Source organism: Camponotus vicinus, unplaced genomic scaffold (assembly GCF_025532165.1).
Source record: "Camponotus vicinus isolate PSW18456_S1 unplaced genomic scaffold, iyCamVici1.0 SCAF_12, whole genome shotgun sequence".
Lineage (NCBI taxonomy): Eukaryota > Metazoa > Arthropoda > Insecta > Hymenoptera > Formicidae > Camponotus > Camponotus vicinus.
Window position 1 is genome coordinate 13,208,060 of NW_028141948.1, and position 21,109 is coordinate 13,229,168.

A 21,109-nucleotide genomic window follows, 5' to 3' on the forward strand; every position below is an offset into this window, starting at 1 on the left:
ATCCTCATAGTCGCGCTGTCGTTCCTGACAAAGTCACTAGATCGACAAAGTCGCATGCCCTTTTTATCGGCCAGGTTATTTAATTTTCTTGCCCTTTCTCTTCCAAGAAGCGCATATCAGATTATGCATTGAAGATTGAAGATTAAAAATTAGAATTTTATCAATCTATATATAAAAACGCAAAAATAGCTAAAAATTCTTTTTTTCTGGTCAAATTTTAATTTTTAATACATAGTTTGTGATACGGGCTTAAGGGAATTATCTCAGGAATTATCTGTATCGTTTTGTATTAAATAACAAATAATTGTAATTAAATTAAAGATATTTATTTATTTAAAAAAAATTATCATAGATATTATCGGATAAACGGGACATCATATGTGCTGTTAAGAAATTTTTATCTACCTTAGGGCCATTCTACAATACGTTGTAAATGTCCCGTTGCTAGTGCCAAACCATTGCGATCCAATCAGCGTCAAGCTAGTTCGACGCTGATTGGATCGCAATGGTTTGGCAACTGGCAACGGAACATTTGCAACGTATTGTGGAATGGCCCATACAGTCGTAAAAATATGGAGAGCGATTCAAATGCGCTTCGTTCATATTATGCTCCATAATTAATTATGATTCAAAATTTATCGAAAAGATCAGTGCAATTCTTGATATATCCAATTTGACAGCAAGTTTGAAATTCAAAAATGCTTGAAAAAAAAAAGATTAAAAAGTTATTAAGGATTTATATAAAAAATAAAGATATTAAATATAAATATTATTTTATTCAATTTTTTATATATTTTCATTTATGATTCATGGAAAATATGAAAAATGTTACTTATTATGATAAATGTAGGAAAAAGCAGTTAATTGGCCATGTGCATGTACATACATACATGAATCATCATTTATTATGTAATCGATAAATATTAAATAAAACAAAATAAAATATAGAATAAAAATTTTTTAGTTAATTCTCCTTTTTCAATCATTTTTTAATTTCTAATTCATTATTAACTCGTTATTTTAAGAACTGCAATGATATCTTTTCAATAGATTTTGAAAAATGGCATTTGATCAGTCAGAACAAAATAAATCAAGATTTCTTTGTCGTAATTATCAATTAAACACTACTCTATTCGGTTTATATTTCTAATTATTAAAATTATATGGACAAAGAAAGATATTTTCCACAAATTTTCGTAGCGTTTATGTATATTCAAATAATTCTGATTTGTAATATCATTTTATTATTTAAATTTCTTTTATGATTAGACATAGCTACTGTCAAAAATGTTAGAAAAAAACTACCATCTGCATCATATGTTTATATAGATAAAATTTACATTTAGTACAAGTGATAATAGATGGTTGCATTTCTGTCCAAAGTTTAAATATTACTCATGAATTCGGTAAAACTTTGCAAATATAACACTTGTATTAAAATAATATAAAAAAATACAATATTGTACTAATATTAATATGTATAAAAAGAAGGTATAAGTGTATGATTTGTGTACATCTATGGAACATAATAATAGAAGACCAGTTGTTATATGCAACGTATCAATAGAAGTAACATATTATGAATACTAACAAAGAGAATAGTTATTTAATCTTGATATTCGAATAATTTGTATGTATTATGCATGACTATTTTCTTATATTACTTCAAAACTCACATTTAAATACAAGAAAAAAAAAATGATGTTCAACAATATTATCTATAATACGAATAATAATTTATCTTGTTTTATATTGATCATATAGATAGTACGAATAATAACATATCTTGTTTTGCATTAATCAGCCACACATCAGTCTTCTCACTAGTTTCGTCTTAGTTTTCTGAAAAACAGAAATATAATATTATAATCTTTATCATATTTTAATTTTTAATCAAGATAATTTTATCAGACATATTTTTAATTTAGTGAAATTTTTGCTTACTTTTGCAAGTTAGGCTCTCTCAAATTTACTGGCGCCTTTCTTCGTCTAGGACGACCGGAAGTATAGCTATTATTCATATTGTTTTCCGAGTCCTGAGTTTCGTCTTGTTCTAGATTTTCATCCGAAGTATCTCTCCTGCAAATCCAGAATATTAAAGTTTAAATATAATTCATACAATTCCCAAAAAGAATCTTATTCAATTATACGTACACGTGATCATGAGTATTTCGGGATTCTATATCGTCGACGGGTGGCGTCCTTGATTTAACATGATATTCATTAAGCTTTTCCAAAACAACTTTAGCCGCGCTTGGATCTCGATTGTTCCGCGATTTATTTCTCTTCTTCGTTTTGTCCTTAATTACTGAAGCAACATAATTCGTCTCGTTTTCGAAATTCAACATTTTCACTATTTTATTATTTTTATTTAAATACTTTTTCTGTTGTGGCGTCGATTCTTTTTCATCTTTAATTGAACTTAATGGCAGTTTTATCATGGCAGTCTGATCGCGTTCCGAATCATTCGGAATATTATTTGACATAGCCGAGATATTGGCAATGTTTGGGCTCGCAACAGTAACTTCAGTGTTGCTCTCATTACCGATAGAATTCATCATGGATTCTTCTAAATTAGGCAATCTCAGCTCATTGATATCGAATTGCATGTTTTGTATTGGTTGACGCGACAACATTAGTGTAAAATCTTCTGTGACTTCAGGATGCTCTCGCCTTAGTGTCACAAAACGTGCAAAATTTGTTGTATCTTCGGCATTATTGTCTTCTATGTTATTTAAATTTTCCTTACGATTGAATATATTTCTTGTTGGAAGCTCACAGACATTACTATCATCTTCATCATGAGATTTATGGCCAATATGATCGGCAGGTGTTGCGTTTCTATCTAAAGTTAGAATATCATTCACAGATTCATTTAAGCTTTGAAGTGGTGATAACTCTTCTGTGTTGCTTTCATTCGAGTCATCATCGTACACTATTAATTGAGATGTGTTATTATTAACATCAGAAACATTTAGATGATTAAGCTCTTCCGGTTCGTTATCTCGTGATGGTATAGTATTATTAAACAACCAGCTCGGACCTTCCAACGGATCCTCTTCTTCCCAATTTCTAGTATTATTTTGTGATAATCTTGAATTTTCTATTACATTTGAAATTTTGTTAAGTTTTTTATCGGAAACCTTGTTTACTTTTACAGTGGGATCCTTTTTTGATATTTGTGTGTGCATTTTATTTTCATCATTTGGATTAATAGATATATGAGTTTCTGGTATTATGCTATTTCTTTCTAATGGATCATTAGACTCGTTATTCTCTTGATTTTCAATATCATCAACTCTGTTATCAATTATCTATATGAAAATAATAATGCTATATTAACAGTTTAAGTATATAATATACTTAGATAAAAGACAAGAAGAAAGTATCTTATTAGAGATAACATTTTTTTTACATTTATAAATAAATATTTACTCTTCTAATGTTGACAGTCTGAGAATCACGTAGTAAATTGGATATATCTTTAAGTTGTATTGTAGGACTAGCTATATTAATATGTCTCGTGCTAGTTGTTGGAGTTTCATCAGACCATCTATTTCGTGATCGCGAATAAGATCCTGATATTCGGTTGGAATAATTTCTCCTTCTTCTTCGTTGTTCATCAGTTATAAGTACATCTAAATGTTAATTAAATTATATTAAATTATATTGAATGAAAAATTTATTGTGATTAAGTAAACATAGATTAAAAACTAATTTGTGATTAGTTGATTAGATTTTGTCATACCATTAACTCTGGGTGAAGAGATTAGTCTTTCTGGCATTCTGCATGTAGTTCGATTATTTTCCTGAAATAATTGGATGTTGCTTATATAAAATTTATATAATGTGTATGTGTGTGTTTGTATGAAAATAATGATATTAATATGTAAAATAAGGATAATAAATATATACATACATATCTAAGTGGTGTAGATGGTAAAGAAACAGTAAGTGATGGTCTATTCTCACTTATCTCTTCATTTCTATCAGGAGTAATTACTTCTTGTATATCACTCAATCTTGATATACTTTCCATATTAACTCGACTCAAATTAATTGTAGGTTTAGTAATAGTGTGTCCACCCACCATTGGTTTTACTACACCTTTAGCTGGTGATTTTGTCGATAGTCTATTGGATGATTTTTTTCCTGAAATATTTTATAAAAGTATATAATACAATACTATAAATATCTAACAAATTGTATATACATTAAGTTGCAAAATCTTTGAAATTTGGTAACAATGTGATGAGGTATTCCTTACTTCCATCTGAAGCAGACGATAGTCTCACAGTGGTATTGGAAGCAGCGACTTCTTGACACATAGAAATAGTACTTGTTATATAACCAGTCATGTTGATCAACATTTTTAACATTTCTTTTGAATTATTCAATACATTGTCAATCACAGTCTACAAAATAGATAATAAATATTAATAAATAAATATATTTTAATAAGTAAAAAAATTTTAGAAGAAATTACATTAAGAAATCAGAACAAAAATAAAGCTAAGATAAAATTAAAACACAGTTGTTTAAACTTTATAAAAATAAAGAAATTGAAAAAATTTAGACAAAAAATATCTACATATAATACTGAATTTATGTATACATTCATATAGCTTCTTCTTATAATATTTAAAGATGTCATTTTTCCCAGCTATTTTTTTCTTTCTTAGATTCTTTGGTCCATATTCTGAATCCTCTTTTATCGATAAAAGTGTCTCTAAAAGTGGCTTATAGCCAATTAAAAGGCTTACAAGCCCCTTTTAGAGGCACTTTTATCATTAAAAGAGGATTCAAAATATGAACCTTTATCTTTTTACAGTTTGATTAGAATTTGCTTCAGCTTTACTTCTACTTTAATAGTAAGTTTGTATTCCATATAATCATTTCTATTTTTTAATTCTCAAAATGATATAAATGATGCTTACATTTCGTGTGTTACATATTACATTCAACTGTTGAATCTCTGCAATTAGCTGGACATTCTGTGTAAATAAGGATTGATTGTTCTGTTTTTCCTTTGAAAGAGCCTTAGCTAAGAAGTTATTATTATTCTTTAATTTTTCATATACTGGAAAAAAAAATTTTTTAATTAGTAACATAATGATAATAATAAAGAAAAAGATATAAGATAATAACTGATAAAGTACTCCAATTCTCTTACATGGTCTATAAGATCGTTCCTTGTAATGCTTTCCTAAGCATTGTGCCCTTTTAGTAAGCACACTGACTCTTTTAGCTTTACGAATTTTTGGTATGTTCGGCATATTGTAGTTAATATCTAATTCTTTTATGCAATAGACATGTGTATACGTGAAGATAACAATATAATATACAAGGAAATTTGGATTCACAGATTTATCTGGAAAATGTTACGTCACATATTCTGAATATTTTATTTCTGTACATGAAGATTATTATAAAATAATTTTTTTTTTATATACTATAGTACTTTAACATGCAATATTAATATTAATGACAGTACAAATACATACCTCTAGTATTACTATCTCATTTTTTTTACATATGTAAAAATTGTTAGAGATTTTATTCACTATCATTTGCGTCCAGCCAAATGTATTTATAATATTTTTATTTGTAGTGAATGTCGTTTAAATTTATGAATAATTTGAATAATATATCATCACACATTAACTTGCCACGAATGTTCGTTATGTTCCGCCATTCCGAGAGAAGCAGAAAGAGAACGTACTGAACATGGGAACCTGAAGTTGGTTTTCTCGAAAATGAAAAACCGTACTTGGCGGCACTTGATGCGTTTAGGGACATTTTTATTCCATAGTTGGCGACCATGGCTAAAAGAAAAGACCATAGACATATAAAAAACATAGATTGTTCATAAATCGCGTGTCAGATTACGTATTGAAGAGCAATTGGAATTGGAGATTAATATTTTGATCACTTCAATTTTTAATTTTCAACTACAAAATTTATATTAATGTAATTCCTGCAAATTCAAGCAGGATTGACAGATAGAGAGTTATCTCGTCGGTGATTGTACATACATCGCGAGAATGGCTGCGTTCAGAGCTGCTTTACATTTTGACTGAATCTAAGAGCATACACCAATCAGAGATTCACGAATTTTACAACAGTTGCAAAGCAGCTTTTCCTGCTGAACGCAGCCAATGGGTGCATCCAGAGGCACAACCGCTCACTAAGCGGCTAAGTAGCAATTGAATGTGATTGGTTTCTATCTTCGAATTCACCAATCACATTCGATTGCTACTTAGCCGCTCAGTGAGCGGTTGTGCTTCTGGATGCACCCATCAATCAAAAATGGCTTTTCTCTGTCGATATATAAAAGAAATCGGAAAAAGTTTAATAACATTCGAACCTAACAGAAATATATCATTGTCTGCGACCACATTTTTAAGAGAAAGTGAGTTTGTTATACTAAATACCACTTGCTAAATAAGAAATGCAATTTTAAAAGATCCTAACCTATATATCTATTAAAGGTCTGCTAAAAGTTTATTTATATTTAACGTTTTTTTTTTTAATATAGTAACTGAAAAGAAGGAAGATAATGTTTTAACCATTGAAGCTCATTACGTACCTCATAAGAAGGAACACCTACAATTGAAATTGAACTCGAAAGCATGTCCCCTTTGTGCCACAAAACTTGATGTTAAACACACAGTAAGTTTTTTCTTTTCTGATGAATTTATGTTTTATTTTCTCAGTTTTAAAATTTAAAGTTCTGTTCTTATTTTTTGCAGGATGTTCTCATACTAAGTCAATTCCTACGATCAGATGGCTGTATGTTACCACGTAGAGTAACACATCTATGTGATGTGCAACAGAAAAGAGTTGCTGCTCTTGTAGCTATGGCTCAGAAAGCAGGTTTGTAAATGTTGCTTTAAATATATTGTACATTATTTTATATAGGAAATAACAATTATCTTGCTTTGTTCTTTTAGGCTTGATGCCAAATTTGGCTCCAAAGTGGAGTAAAAAGAATCCTAAACGTAGACGAGACTGGAAAAAATTTAACACATATTTCGATGAGGAAACCATTAAAAATAGATATAGGAACTATTAAATATATGGCATAAAATTATATAAATAATTATATAAATTATACAAACAATAACATATTTACTAATTTACAGTTATACGAATGAAGCAATATATTTGAATTCAGAAAAATAAAAATATTGCCATGAAGCAGATGCTGCTACTCATTTAAAATTTAATCTTAAATTAAAAGTTATGTAATGTTTTCAAGTTATTCAATTAAATGGATTGATTTTCGAAATCTAATTCTCAAAATTTTATATATATATATTTTTTTTTTCTTTCAATTTTATTTTCTTTGAAATAAGCTTTACGAATTGTGCGCCACGAAAAATTGCAAGATTTCTCAGTTATGTTTACACTGCTTTACCGAGTGAGTTTTTAACCTCATCAATTTTAACCTAACAACTGACTAGGCATCTTAAAACTTCAGTATTGGGCCTGTTCTTTTTAGCTGCATTGCTGCACTAGTGCAATTAGTTAGAGTGCAAGAAAGTATGTTTGTCTCTTTCCAACTTATTGCATTAGTGTAGCAGTGCAGCTAAAAAGAACAAACTCATAATCTTCTGAATTATGTGTAAATTTTTAACATAATAGAATCAAAATAATTCTATTCTTAATAATATTAAATAAATGTTAATATACAAGCAGTATAAATTTTTTAAAAGGTATGCATTGTTTTCTATTTTTACCTTTTATGATTTTCTAATCATGAATATTAATCATTAATCTAATCTAATGATCTGATATGTAATCGGAAAAATGTCTTTAATATAATTGTAAAAATATTTTACGTGAAATCCCGCAAATAAATAAAGTTTCAATTGTTACAGATTGATATACATAATTAAAAAGAATCATGGTTACAAATATTATTTTAAGGAATTGGAGGAATCTACATTCCATTAGTATTAACTGTTATACTAAATGGAGTAAATTAAAGCATTTCAAGCATATTGAGACAGGAATCTTAACAGGATTTGCTGTTTACAGTGTAACTAACATCACTACAGTCCTGGCAGTGCAAAATGATCTGCGCAATTATGTTAAAACCTTTATGGCAGAGCCTATCACAGCTGTTGAAAAATTACAGAATAGTCAGAACAAGATGAGGACGAAAATGGAATTACTGGTAATGAAAACACAGGCAGATTTTTGTAAAGCTCTTGAATTGCTGGAGAACAATGGATCCTCCTTCAAAGTGGATCGCTGGTTTAGAAAAGAAGGTGGTGGTGGTATCACTTGCGTGTTGCAAGATGGGCAAGTATTTGAGAAAGCGGGCGTTAATGTTTCTGTGGTGACTGGAATATTGCCACCGAGTGCTATCCAACAGATGAGAGCACGTGGCAAAAAGATGGAAGACTCAGTGCCATTTTATGCTGCAGGTGTGAGTGCTGTAATTCATCCACGTAATCCTATGATTCCTACAATTCATTTCAACTACCGTTACTTCGAGGTAGAGAATCCGGATGGTACTACTCAATGGTGGTTCGGAGGCGGTACGGATCTTACTCCGTACTATCTGGATGAGAAGGATGTTAAACATTTTCATGATACGTTGAAGGTCGCGTGCGACAAGCACGATCCTACCTACTATGCCAAGTTTAAGAAGTGGTGCGACGATTACTTCTACATTGTACATCGTGAGGAACGGCGTGGTGTGGGCGGCATATTTTTCGACGACCTTGATAGTCCAAGTCAGGACGAGGCATTTCAGTTCGTAACTTCGTGCGCCGAGGCAGTTATTCCATCATATATTCCCTTGGTGAAGAAACACAAAGACGACGGCTACGGATATCACGAGAGGCAATGGCAATTATTACGACGAGGTAGATACGTCGAGTTCAACTTAATTTATGATCGAGGCACCAAGTTTGGCCTATATACACCTGGCGCGCGATACGAAAGCATACTGATGTCCCTGCCCTTGAATGCCAAATGGGAATACATGCACAAGCCCAAAGCCGGCTCGAAGGAATCGCAACTTTTGGAAGTATTGAAAAATCCGAAAGATTGGGTGGATGGGATTAAATCAGACGGCGTGCAAACATAGGCTGAATATACGTTCAAAATAATTTCTAATTGGGAATAATTATGGGAAAGTGTAAAAGGTAATATTATAAATATAGATTATTATTTTAATACATGAACGAGATCCAAAAACAAGAGACGTCTGTAATTTTGAGAGTTGAGAATTTATAGATATACGAATTTTCATTAGATACTTATGTTCGAATTTTGAATATTAATTATATTCAATATCACAGTTATATGGATCTGATGGTTCCTTGAAATGTCAGGTGTAGAAATATGTTGTAAATAATTGCATATAGAATAGACACAGATTTTGTACAATATATATATATAATTAGAGTAACTCTGGTCTTGTACAATCATACATATATTCAAATTTTATAATATTTGTTAAGAAAGTATATATAAAAGTCAAAATATATAATAATATGACAAACAAATATATAAAATCTTTCGAGCTACTCTTTAACTTACATATGAACTACTTCATCCTAGAAACTTAATCAAATACTATTTACAATATAGTACCAGGCATCATAGCCAAAAAAGGTTTTTAGATATTGTTAGGATATACATATATATTTGTGGAAGTCGAGAGTAGTAGTCACATCTTTCTCTTTCATAAATTTAATTTTCTTAATATTCAGTCTTTGATTAACAGAAATTGTTTTCCTATGTATCTTTCTCAGTTTATTTAGGCAGTTGTACAAAGCAAGTATTATCTTCTTAAGATAAAACATAGCATTGTATTAACTTTAGAGATCATAAAAATAGTTATACATAAAATATTAGAGAAAAATAATTGTAATATTGTATAAAAATTACTCAAGTATGACAATTATTGGAAGATGAATTTATTGATAAAATGAAAAGAAAATGTTTCACAGCTGAAATAATTTTCTATTCATATTTTCATGTGATAAATTCAAAATATTTATATTATATATATGGCAATTAATATTGTAAAAATTGAGCATTTAGACACATTTAGTGTGTTTTATATTTTTTTTCGATTCAAATCTGTTAAATTTCTTTAATGGACTGAAGTCGCTTTAAACATAGCTTTGGTTAGTTAATATGTAATGTTTACATCGAGTTAAAATGAATCATCAAGCTTGACTAAACACATTCCATATTCCATGTATATATATATGAATATTTATATGTAATTTTTATTATATACAAATTCTTTAAATAGTCATATTTTAAATGCGTAATATAAATAATAAAAATAAAAAAGTTTTAATACATACATGAGATATATATTGAACACGATTTTAGTAAAAATAAATTTCATATATACAAAATACAAATTACATAAATGCCAGAGTTCTCACACAAACTATGAAGTTATATGAAAAATTAAACATGTAATAACTAAATGAAATTATTAAACGCTCGTTTCTTTCTTAACAGGTAAATGACTTACTTGTTCATGTAAATAAATCTCATTAGTTTCGAACTGCTGTATATCACACGATTTTGTAGACTCCGAACACGTGCTCATTTCACCAATTAAACTGAAATTATTGATATCGTGAGAACTAGATTTACTAATTGACGGAATATCAGCAAGAGAACTGAAATTTTTCTCCAGCAAAAGATCCTTCGATTCTGGCACGTTAAATACATTATTATCTATTACGTCTAACGATTGCGATTCCTCGTGGAGATTGTTTTCCTCTAAACTCTTGTCAGAGATACAATGAATATTCGCCAAAGAACAGGCATAGGGGGTTTCCGCATGTGGCGTTAACGTACACGGATTATCACTAGTCAAACTGTTTACCTCAAAGAGTGAACGTTCCGAGCGATCAAACGATCGTCGAAACTCAGAAATATCCTGTCCGCACAGATTCGAACTGGTTGTATTTTGTACATCTGTAAGCGACGGTTTCGAGTACTCGCAGTGCTGCTTTAACGACATGATGTCATTTAATGAGTTACAGTAGCTGTTTGTCAATGGTTTCTCGTGCTCCAACGGTAGGCAATACATACTATTGGAAAGATACAACCGTTTCGCTGTGTCTCCTCGGAAGAACTGACGTTCCTCTGCGACTTGAATCTCATTCATATCGCTAGAACATCTGTTCGAGAAACACTCTTCCGCGCTCTCGCAGATCTCCGGCAAATTGTGATCACTCCGTTCACTGGTCATTTGTGTGACAGTGTCCATTTCGGAGCTGTACTCCAAGCTACATTGCTGAGAGACGTTTCGTAGATGCCACTCCTCGTCCGTTTTGGAAACATCCGCATCCGAATCAGCATGTGCCGTTCTCTTCGATTGTGACGTGTCTATCATAATGGAATTATCCTGCCGCGCATTACCATTGTTGATCTTTTTGACGCTACGCAATAGATTCTCTTGACCGATAACGAAACGTATCGGGATATTTCTTTCCTCAGAAATGCTACCACCGCTATCTGACAGTATATTCACATTTTTGATGTCGTTTATGGGATTCAATTCGACGTGTATGTTGGTGTTGTTCACTTTAGCGCTGCTGCTTAGAATGCTGCGTTCCAGACTATTATTGATCTTGGCCGCAGGCCGAGGTACAGAGATGCAACTGCCGCCATCGCTGGTCGCCCCACCGTCACCCTGCTTCCTCGGACCGAGATTATTCTTCTTCGCGGTGTGTCTACGTTGTTTCTTGAAAAACTTCCTGGCGACGCCGCTCTGATGAGGATTGTAAAACATTTCGACGCAGGCTGACGACGGCTCGGTGTACGTAGTAACGGAATTGTTAGAGCGATACTGTTGACGATGCAATACTATTAGATTTGCTGCTTTCGCGCTGACAGGAACAGTGGGTATGCTGTCTCGATTGGCGGTCACAAAATCTGCAAGCTTCGAACAGTTGTAGATCTGTTGAGAGTGATTGGTGTTTCTCGACGAAGTAACAGAATTCGTGTCGGATATTGCTTGAGTAGCTTGTGTGTTTGACAACGGCGGGACGAAGTTTTGCACCAAAGGTTGTGTCGGAATCGCGGCGTTAGCATCGCACACGCTTCTCGTGCGACAGCAACGATTTTTTCGTTTTTCCAGCCAGCAGCGCATCTTCAACCATTGGTTGCGAACATCATTCCGAGCAATTCCGTAAAAGAACAGCACGAACATACCGAGCGAACTCGCGGTGGTGGCGTATATTACGGCGAATATGGTCTCCTCAAATGGTATGGAATTAAATGGCTCGACTGTTACTGCGGCCGCGCCAGCCCAAGATATCAGATATAACACCAGCATTATGACTTGACCTTTCCACTGCGTAAATTGTGAGTGTTCCGGATCCTCGATGTCAGAAGAAACCGTCTGTGCGCTGCGCACGCTGTTCCTATCGCCGGAGGGATTCGGGTTCGGCTCTAGCAACTCCAAATCCATGTTCTCCGTTGCCTGAGTACCTTCGGATAATTGCGCGTTTACATCGACATTCTGAATCGCACGTCTGATAAGCAAGAGAAAGATCAGCAGGTACGCGATTAATATTCCGGATGGTATGAAAAGCGCAGCAAGCGCCGGTCCGGACGTGAGGAAACAACGAGAATAGCCAGCATATTCGCGTAAATTAATCGCACCGGATATTCCGCAGATTATTAAGGCCACGCCCCATCCAACTAGGTAAAGTCCTAACAACGGCTTAGATATAGGCTGATCTGGATCCACATCATCATCGGGTATCACATCGAGGCCTGATTTCGCCAGTTTCTTGTACATATTGCTGAAACAGAATATGATATCGCGATTCATGTTTTATTTTATTTATCTTTAAGATTCATTTTTTTCTCACTCTTTTTTTCATTTTCTTATTTTTGTAAAATATTAATTTCTTTATTTAGTGGATAATTACCTGGCAGATACCGCCATCCATAACAAACAACACAGAGACAAATAGTGTAAAATAAGACCGACACTCTGACAAATCTCGATGTGTTCTGTTTGTTGAATGCCGATGCTATAGATAAATGATAGTAATGCCATAGCGAACCAGGTATTGATAACAGAATGTTTCGCTTTCTTAGGCATTGTGATAGATGTATAAGAAATAATATATGTCACAGACATAATCATCAAGCAAATTATCGTCACGAAACTTCCTATGTATATCGCCGGATGTGAATATCTGAATTTCGCTCCATGTATACTGCAAAAATGATATATAGTAACGACAGAAAAAAAACCAGATGAAGAAATATCTGTAAAAAAGCTTCCTACCTATTTCCGTCTATATCAAGATGTGAAACTTCCTGCAAAAGTCCATAATAACCCAATCTGTCACAATGAAAGACTATCAAATTATTCACTAAGTTTATTAAACGACATCCGTCGCTGGTCCAGCCTCCCGTATTGTTCAACGTTTCGTCCCATACTACTGGTCTCGGTCTTCTTCCGTTGTAATGATACAACGGTGCTTTCAACATGATGTAAACCGGTTCGGAGAGATTTCGTATCGATGCGCCAACTGTGAGAAATTGTTATGTAAAGAAACTTACATACATGCAAGTCATAAATATGTAAATCATTTCGCACATAGTATGATTTTTGACTTACTTAATTTACTGCCAACAATACATGTTGATATGTCCATGCTATCATTTGAAATCGTCTTGGGAAATAATCTGCTATCACTGTACATAGATATCATTAGCTGTTGAGCTATCGTATTATCCTGCGAGCGTTGCAGCAAAGAGGCAGGCAATTGAATGGAAGCTTCTATCGTCTTGTCTTTTGCATTAATCGGCGTTGTTCTGTTAATCGTTGTACAGTGCAAAAATCTCGCGTCTGAATCGGTACTCACGGCAATACTTGTGTACCATGTGCATGTTAATCCGCCAAAACTTTCGCGTTTAATACGAAATTCTTCGAGCGCCATGTGTTTTGTATGAGATTGTATCGACGGTGTAAATTCCGCTATACGTTCGATCGCTTTGATTAGTCTCGTACAAGCTTTGAAATTTATTTCCGCTCTCTTTAGCATTTCTTTTGACAATTTCATCATTGAAGCGATGATATCGATCAACATGAGGCCGAGTTCCTTTTCGTCTATCAGGAAGCTTAAATAATTCTCTATAGTTCGTACTATGAAATGTATTTCAACCGGATCTGTTAATTTTACCGAACCGTTTCCCGTGTAATTCTTGAATCTCTTTGCAGTTTCCAGCAGAGTACTTCTCGCCAAGGATAGATTTACTCTCGAAAATTGCTCCAAAATTTTCGTTGTATGAGATACGTACGGACATGATTCCGTGTTTAAGTTTTCCCACTGACCACTCACATTACAGTAATAAGAGGCTGTTAAAGATGCTTGCAACAAACGACTGCCTTCGCATGGCAATTCCGCTTTCCATCCAACTATCGTTTTCGGCCATGTATAAATGCCCTTATTGTTTCTTGTTACTGGAAAAAAGAGATGAGATTATGATATTTTTTATTTTCTTATGTTACAAAACAATTCATTACCTGCTAGAGGACAATAACGTGTATGCTCGGATATCACAATTACACTGACTGCCTTGGATTTGTTGCCGTTTACAGAAACCAGTAAGCAATTCCATTGTCCATTGTGTTCCTCTTTAACCGGAACTATACTAAGAGCACTAAGAAAATGCAAAAGATGTAGATATTCAATATGTATGATACTTTAAGATAATCTGAAAAATTCTGTATTACCTGTCCACAATGCCGCTGTCCGAAAGATACCTGTTGTCAATCTTAATGTTAGATAAACTTTTTCGCGGATCTTTATAAGCACTCAGGTCCACAATCTCGGCGGAAGCATTAGGATACCATAACCAATTTAATCTAGCACTTTGATCTACTGTAATGCTGGGCGCTCTGCATTTTAAGGTAATCGAGTCTCCAGCAAAAACCACTTGATTTTGAACTGGCCGAATTTCAATTGCCGGTGATATCCATTGACATTGGAGCTCTTCTAAAAATCTTAATTTTTTTACAGGTTGTCCTTTGGCAAGTACAGGCGATGCGCACTTCGGCGGCGGACTGAAATATTAAATTGAATGTAAAGATTATTAATATAAGTACATCACAATGATTTGAATGCAATATATATTACTTCAATTTAATTGTAGAATTGGAGATCCAATTACTAAACCAATATAGGTCGCAATTACAGTTCCAGGGATTATTAGACAGATCTCTGAAATACAAATTACATTTTAAATTTGATGCAAATTATTATAACGAATGTAATATATACAAATTGGTTTACTAACAGTTGTTTTAAGGTCTTAAGTCCATGAAATGTTCCCTCTTTCAAGGTAGTTAAACTATTTCCATTTAATTTCCTAAAATGTAATAACATAAATTTATGTGATATAGCAAAATATTTTTCTATACCATAATATAGAATAGTTTTTATAATATAATAAAAACGCGCACTTTGAAAAGCCACTATCAAAACTAATATATACTAGCATAAATAAATCACGCTTTAACTTACAAACGATCTAAAGCCAGCAAATCATGAAATAAGGATGGCACCAGAGCAGTTATTTTATTCCCAGACAAATCACTAGAGCAATAAAGCAAAAAGTGCATAAGATAAAAAGAAATATCTTGATAAAAAGAACATTTATATGCCAATATTTTTATATGTGGTAGACTTACAGCTTTTTGAGATTTAATAATTTTTTGAATGCGTAAGTATCTATCGTTGATATCTGATTCTGACTCAAATCTCTGAAAACATACATTTTATGAGATTAAAGAAAATTAAAGCAAACTAGCAACAATAAGTATATGAGTTCTTACAATCTCTCTAAATTTTCTAGACCATTAAAACAACCCTCGCCTATAGAATTAATTTTGTTTTTTGATAAATCAAGTCGTCTAAGGTTTGTTAAATTTACAAACACATTTGCTTGAATGACATAAATGGCATTTTTGCTTAAGTCTCTGTAATTGAAGAGAAAGAAATTCAGTTATTGTTACAAGCTAAAGATACATATGTAAAATAGAACAGCTTATACAATTGTATAAGTTCCACGCTGACTGCATTGATATCCACATCATTGATTTCTTGTAAACGATCACCGCATTTAAGACGTAACCATTCAGCTTGAGCACCAACTGGTTTGCAGGAACAATGTTGTGGACACAGTTCAACTGTTGCACTGATCCATGTTTGAAGCAATATTATTAACAGAAGAGTGGCTTTCATGATTAGAGACAGATGGACCTTTGATCTAGAAAATATAAAAATTTCTGTATTCTGAAACTCTAAAAATAAATAAAAGTTACACATTCAATTGCCATTCAAAATATTCCAATATTATCTTCAAATTTTATTTATCGCGATCAATAATTGTATCACCAAGATGCTAGAATATTTTTTTATGAAAACAGCAATTAAGTGAGATTATATGGAAAAAATTAAATGGAATATCATACACAGATTTTTGTGAAAATATTGTGGATCGTTAAAGTGATTTTTTCGCAAAATTAACGACGATGTAAGAAATAAACGTATTCTAAAGGTACTCACGGTCCAATCAAGGATCTTGACTCTCACATTATCAAAGAGCAGATTTTAAATAGCCGCATTTTATTTATGCAGTTTATATATTATTGATGCTACGCTAACCAAGAAAGATTGGAGTAAAGAGGAGAATCTGACACATATATACGTCGATCACAACGCTATCTATCCAGGATGACCAATACTTGATCAATATTACCGATTATCGTGTCGATGTGTCGACAGTGGGGCGCGTTCAAAAGCTTGATTCGCTTGACTCTAATAATCGACATAATTCCACCAAATATATTAAGCGACAATTGTAACCTTGCGATGTAACGTTTAGCATTTTTACAGGATTTTATCACAGTAAGTATTCGTCGAAAAAAAGATTATTCTTTCGACATGTGTGGCGTCATTTTCGGTTACGTGATTGAAATTCAAATTTATGCTCATGTGCGTATGTTCAAAATATTCCGATGAATATCATTAGTATTATAAGTCATTAGTATCATTAGTATATAAGATAATCATTAGTCATTATATATCATTAGTATATAAGATAAAATATCTAAAAGGTTTATTAAATTTTAGAATTCAAAATGTAACACTTATGTGACGGAAAAGAGAAGGATATATTTTACATGGATGTAAATTGTCAGAAGAATCATGTGTGCCCGCCGAATTTAGGATAACATGGAAATAAAACAGATTTTAGAATAATTCTGTAAGTATATAAAAAACAATTTTATTATTAGAGTAATATTTTCTATGATTTAAAATGTTAAAAAGAATGACGGAATAAATGCAAGAAAGGAATATAGAGGATTTTAAATTTAAAATATTTTTAATTTTGTTTAAAAATTCTATATATCAAATATTGAATCTTTAAAAAATCTTTGACTTTATATAATTAATTATATAATTAACCGAAATGTATATTTAATTTATCATATAAAACGTATATTTATGTATATTTGTGTATGAAATGTATATTTGAAAATGCAATATAAATGTTATACACAAGTTCCATTCTAAATAATTACATGAGCTAGCGACGATATAAAACTAAACTTGCGATATAAAATCGCCGTTTGCTCATCATTGGTGAGACAAAACCAAGCGCAATTGATTGTCTGTTCTTATCTGACTTTGCCCATGTTACTTAGTTTAGATATGAACCATAGCACGGACACGAACCATGTATTGTTACCGAGCGAAACGGACATAGTTCACGTCCATTTTCTCAGGCGGCGCATTAGGTTTTCAGGTTTCTCTCTGATACACATATACATATATACATACAGTATTTGTTTTATAAACTGCAAAATATTTCAAGATGTCAATCGAGATTGAATCTGCCGAGTGAGTAAAATTATATTTTTCTCTTCGTTTGTCTTTATTTAGTCTGATTATTGTAAAGTAATATGATGTCTGATGAACTGTGCGATATAATAACCTCATTACATTTCAGTGTGATCCGTTTGATACAACAATATCTTAAGGAAGCAAATCTTGTGAAGACACTGCAAACTTTACAGGTATTTAGACACTTTAGCTTGTAGCCAGATATTTAAATTACTTGCTTTCTAACAAATTTTATATGCAGGAGGAAACAGGTGTATCGTTGAATACTGTTGACAGCGTAGATGGATTCGTTGCTGATATAAATAATGGCCATTGGGACACAGTTTTGAAAGCTATACAGTCTTTAAAGCTACCTGATAAGAAACTTATAGACTTGTATGAACAGGTAAATGTCTTTAAATTAAAAACATGCATTGAAAGTTGATGTGAATTTTTATAAAAGTAAAGTGTACATTTTACCTAAAAGTATAATTTTTAACATTCTTTAAAATATTTAATTATAATGTATAGATTTTTCTCTAAATTTCATAAAAATGTTTGTTCTATAAATTGTATAAAGAATATAACATTTTATTTTTATGGAATAATTTTTATGAAATAATTCATAGACTTATTCTTTCTTAGGTTGTTCTAGAATTAATTGAACTACGAGAACTAGGTGCAGCACGTTCTTTATTAAGGCAGACTGATCCCATGATTATGATGAAACAACAAGAACCTGAGAGATATATTCACTTAGGTATATAATATCATAGGTACAATATATTGTTATAGAAAAAAGCTGTTCTTTTGTAATTATTATAAAATGTTACTTTATCATGTTATACATATGTCATGTTATACATTCTTTTACAGAAAATCTACTTGCACGTTCATATTTTGATCCACGTGAAGCGTATCCCGATGGAAGTACAAAGGAAAAGCGAAGAGCTTATATAGCCACTGCTCTCGCTGGTGAAGTATCAGTAGTACCCTCAAGCAGATTGCTTGCTCTATTGGGACAAGCATTGAAGTGGCAACAACATCAAGGTCTGTTGCCTCCAGGTACTACAATAGACTTATTTCGCGGAAAAGCGGCAGTTCGAGATCAGGAGGATGAAAAATATCCGACACAGTTGTCAAAACAAATCAAATTCGGTCAAAAGTCACATGTGGAGTGTGCGCGTTTTTCGCCTGACGGTCAGTTTTTGGTGACTGGTTCGGTAGATGGTTTTATTGAAGTGTGGAACTTTACAACTGGTAAAATTAGAAAGGATTTGAAATATCAAGCGCAAGACAATTTTATGATGATGGAGCAAGCAGTGTTGTCGATGGCATTTAGTCGTGACAGCGAGATGCTGGCGGGCGGTGGTCAAGACGGTAAAATTAAAGTCTGGAAAGTGCAAAACGGACAGTGCGCGAGAAGATTCGAAAAGGCACATTCAAAAGGTGTAACCTGCTTGCAATTCAGCAGAGATAACAGTCAAATTTTATCGGCTTCGTTTGACACTACCGTAAGGTAAAATAAAGAAAGAATTAGCAAATATAAACTTCAATGACAACTATATTATTTACATTTACATTTTCATTCTTTTTTTTTATAGAATACATGGTCTTAAATCTGGAAAAACTCTCAAAGAATTTCGTGGTCATACTTCATTTGTTAATGAAGTCGTCTTTTCTCCTGATGGTCATAATATAATCAGGTATTATTATCGTAAACATTTATTATAAAAGGAAAATATTTACATCAATTTCTGTGCAAGTTTAAGTATCATTCTTTTTCATATAGTGCATCATCAGATGGAACTGTGAAAATTTGGAGTTTGAAGACTACTGAATGCATAGGAACTTATAAATCATTGGGAGCTGCTGATCTCACAGTAAACAGCATACATCCCCTTCCTCGAAATCCAGAACACTTTGTTGTATGCAATCGTTCTAATACAGTAGTAATTATGAATATGCAAGGGCAAATAGTAAGATCGTTTTCAAGTGGTAAACGAGAGGGAGGTGATTTTGTATGTACGGTAGTGAGCCCGCGTGGTGAATTTATCTATTGTGTTGGTGAGGATCTCGTACTATATTGTTTCTCCACGTCATCAGGAAAACTCGAAAGAACTCTCAATGTAAGTATTTTTTCAATGTAAATATTTTGATCAGAATATATATTTACTTTGTGATTAATGGTATTTGGTTTTGTTTTTAGATACATGAAAAGGATGTGATTGGTCTGGCACATCATCCTCATCAAAATCTGTTATGTTCTTATAGCGAAGATGGACTGTTGAAATTATGGAAGCCATAAAAGAATCAAGAAACTCACCTCTTTTTTATTTAAACATAGAAAACAAGCAGACTACATGTTTTTATATATCGTAATACAACAATCTTGAAAATGGTTATGCTGCAAAATGAGAATTTGTGCGATCTACTAATTCATCTGTTCTTTCATCATAACGTTGTCATGCCAGGTAATCGAAAATATATATATATTGTATATACTTAATTTTAACATCTGAACAGAAAAGCAAAGACAACACTGATTATTAAGATTTCCGCTTTTCGGTTTTGTTATAATGAGAAGAGAAAAGACTCGGAATGTTTCACGGAAATATCGTCGATATCGCTGATGCATTGAACGTAACACATTCTCCGCGAGCAATAATAGACATCACGTTCGCCTGTATCTGATCATGCGAACCTAATCGTTACAACGTCGCCGACGTTAGTCGAGGCAGGTAGATAGGATATGGGGTAGGTGGTTGATCGACTCGTTCGGGACTAACAAGTGCGTCTCCCTTTTCGTACCTATCCCGCTATATATCCCTCGTCACGTAGCGCGGGCCCTTGACTGGCGCGCGCTTGAACGTAATTGGGTCCGAGCAAATAAGCAATCACTATATTTCGGCTCGGCAAATATTATAATAACAGACCGGGGTGGGGTTAACCGGGTTATCGGTCGTACGATCGGTGGTCGGCTCAGGCGTCTTAGACAGCGCCAAAACCAGCACCGATCTGCTGCTCCTTTTTGCGCGCGTCTGCTTATAGCCGTTTACCGTGAAAACGCCCTTCGTTAATATCTTTATAAAACCCTATGCGCGGAGAGAAAATTCGTATCCGGCCGAGGGATGACGATCAATCAAATCGATATACAAAATTAATCAAACAACAGTTTTATGCGAAGCGGAATTTTCTTTACT

At 32.9% G+C, this 21,109-nt stretch overlaps 5 protein-coding genes across 6 annotated transcripts; 3 read left to right on the forward strand and 2 right to left on the reverse strand.

The window, feature by feature from the left end:
• Nucleotides 1–1,227: 1,227 nt before the first annotated feature.
• Nucleotides 1,228–5,807, reverse strand: LOC145963044 (uncharacterized). Its single transcript, XM_083084642.1, has 10 exons — nt 5,505–5,807; nt 5,174–5,371; nt 4,938–5,080; nt 4,268–4,415; nt 3,920–4,152; nt 3,749–3,809; nt 3,436–3,638; nt 2,155–3,314; nt 1,945–2,079; nt 1,228–1,842 (listed from the first exon to the last, which is right to left on the reverse strand). The coding sequence occupies exons 2-10, from the start codon at nt 5,274–5,276 to the stop codon at nt 1,824–1,826; spliced, it is 2,205 nt and encodes a 734-aa protein (XP_082940768.1). The 5' UTR covers nt 5,277–5,371; nt 5,505–5,807; the 3' UTR covers nt 1,228–1,823.
• Nucleotides 5,808–6,252: 445 nt separating this feature from the next.
• On the forward strand, nt 6,253–7,200 carry Mrps18a (mitochondrial ribosomal protein S18A). The gene is made up of 4 exons (XM_083085581.1): nt 6,253–6,412; nt 6,539–6,672; nt 6,753–6,876; nt 6,954–7,200. Exons 1-4 carry the CDS (start codon nt 6,310–6,312, stop codon nt 7,073–7,075), a joined length of 483 nt encoding a protein of 160 aa, XP_082941707.1. The 5' UTR covers nt 6,253–6,309; the 3' UTR covers nt 7,076–7,200.
• A 124-nt stretch (nt 7,201–7,324) lies between these two features.
• Coprox (oxygen-dependent coproporphyrinogen-III oxidase) lies at nt 7,325–10,619 on the forward strand. Of its 2 annotated transcripts, XM_083085579.1 has the most exons (3): nt 7,325–7,718; nt 7,884–8,044; nt 8,144–10,619. In XM_083085579.1, exons 2-3 carry the CDS (start codon nt 7,910–7,912, stop codon nt 9,101–9,103), a joined length of 1,095 nt encoding a protein of 364 aa, XP_082941705.1. In that variant the 5' UTR covers nt 7,325–7,718; nt 7,884–7,909; the 3' UTR covers nt 9,104–10,619. The 2 variants fall into 2 exon arrangements, with proteins under 2 accessions (XP_082941705.1, XP_082941704.1); XM_083085578.1 differs by having other exon boundaries at nt 7,884–10,619.
• Remo (Remoulade) lies at nt 9,396–16,737 on the reverse strand. The gene is made up of 13 exons (XM_083085576.1): nt 16,587–16,737; nt 16,072–16,287; nt 15,854–15,997; nt 15,710–15,781; nt 15,543–15,614; nt 15,316–15,387; nt 15,156–15,239; nt 14,753–15,082; nt 14,543–14,679; nt 13,634–14,479; nt 13,298–13,544; nt 12,933–13,226; nt 9,396–12,803 (listed from the first exon to the last, which is right to left on the reverse strand). The coding sequence occupies exons 2-13, from the start codon at nt 16,260–16,262 to the stop codon at nt 10,475–10,477; spliced, it is 4,818 nt and encodes a 1,605-aa protein (XP_082941702.1). The 5' UTR covers nt 16,263–16,287; nt 16,587–16,737; the 3' UTR covers nt 9,396–10,474.
• A 444-nt stretch (nt 16,738–17,181) lies between these two features.
• Smu1 (Smu1 spliceosomal factor) lies at nt 17,182–20,408 on the forward strand. Its single transcript, XM_083085577.1, has 9 exons — nt 17,182–17,286; nt 17,729–17,924; nt 18,034–18,100; nt 18,169–18,312; nt 18,552–18,666; nt 18,783–19,425; nt 19,511–19,612; nt 19,699–20,035; nt 20,116–20,408. Exons 2-9 carry the CDS (start codon nt 17,899–17,901, stop codon nt 20,212–20,214), a joined length of 1,533 nt encoding a protein of 510 aa, XP_082941703.1. The 5' UTR covers nt 17,182–17,286; nt 17,729–17,898; the 3' UTR covers nt 20,215–20,408.
• Nucleotides 20,409–21,109: the final 701 nt, after the last annotated feature.

Excerpts from the sequence above, each read along its gene's own strand:
- Coprox (XM_083085578.1), top strand. The coding sequence starts at position 7,910 with ATGGTTACAAATATTATTTTAAGGAATTGGAGGAATCTACATTCCATT.
- Smu1 (XM_083085577.1), top strand. The coding sequence starts at position 17,899 with ATGTCAATCGAGATTGAATCTGCCGA. Across the intron at positions 17,925-18,033 it reads ATCGAGATTGAATCTGCCGA|TGTGATCCGTTTGATACAAC; the intron begins GTGAGTAAAATT and ends ATTACATTTCAG. Across the intron at positions 20,036-20,115 it reads AACTCGAAAGAACTCTCAAT|ATACATGAAAAGGATGTGAT; the intron begins GTAAGTATTTTT and ends TTTTGTTTTTAG.
- Remo (XM_083085576.1), bottom strand. The coding sequence starts at position 16,262 with ATGAAAGCCACTCTTCTGTTAATAATATTGCTTCAAACATGGATCAGT. Across the intron at positions 15,615-15,709 it reads TTATTAAATCTCAAAAAGCT|TGATTTGTCTGGGAATAAAA; the intron begins GTAAGTCTACCA and ends TTATTGCTCTAG. Across the intron at positions 13,545-13,633 it reads TATTGTTGGCAGTAAATTAA|TTGGCGCATCGATACGAAAT; the intron begins GTAAGTCAAAAA and ends AATTTCTCACAG.
- LOC145963044 (XM_083084642.1), bottom strand. The coding sequence starts at position 5,276 with ATGCCGAACATACCAAAAATTCGTAAAGCTAAAAGAGTCAGTGTGCTT. Across the intron at positions 5,081-5,173 it reads GGAACGATCTTATAGACCAT|TATATGAAAAATTAAAGAAT; the intron begins GTAAGAGAATTG and ends TTTTTTTTCCAG. Across the intron at positions 3,639-3,748 it reads CTCTTCACCCAGAGTTAATG|ATGTACTTATAACTGATGAA; the intron begins GTATGACAAAAT and ends ATTAACATTTAG.
- Mrps18a (XM_083085581.1), top strand. The coding sequence starts at position 6,310 with ATGGCTTTTCTCTGTCGATATATAAAAGAAATCGGAAAAAGTTTAATA. Across the intron at positions 6,413-6,538 it reads GACCACATTTTTAAGAGAAA|TAACTGAAAAGAAGGAAGAT; the intron begins GTGAGTTTGTTA and ends TTTTTAATATAG. Across the intron at positions 6,877-6,953 it reads AGCTATGGCTCAGAAAGCAG|GCTTGATGCCAAATTTGGCT; the intron begins GTTTGTAAATGT and ends TTGTTCTTTTAG.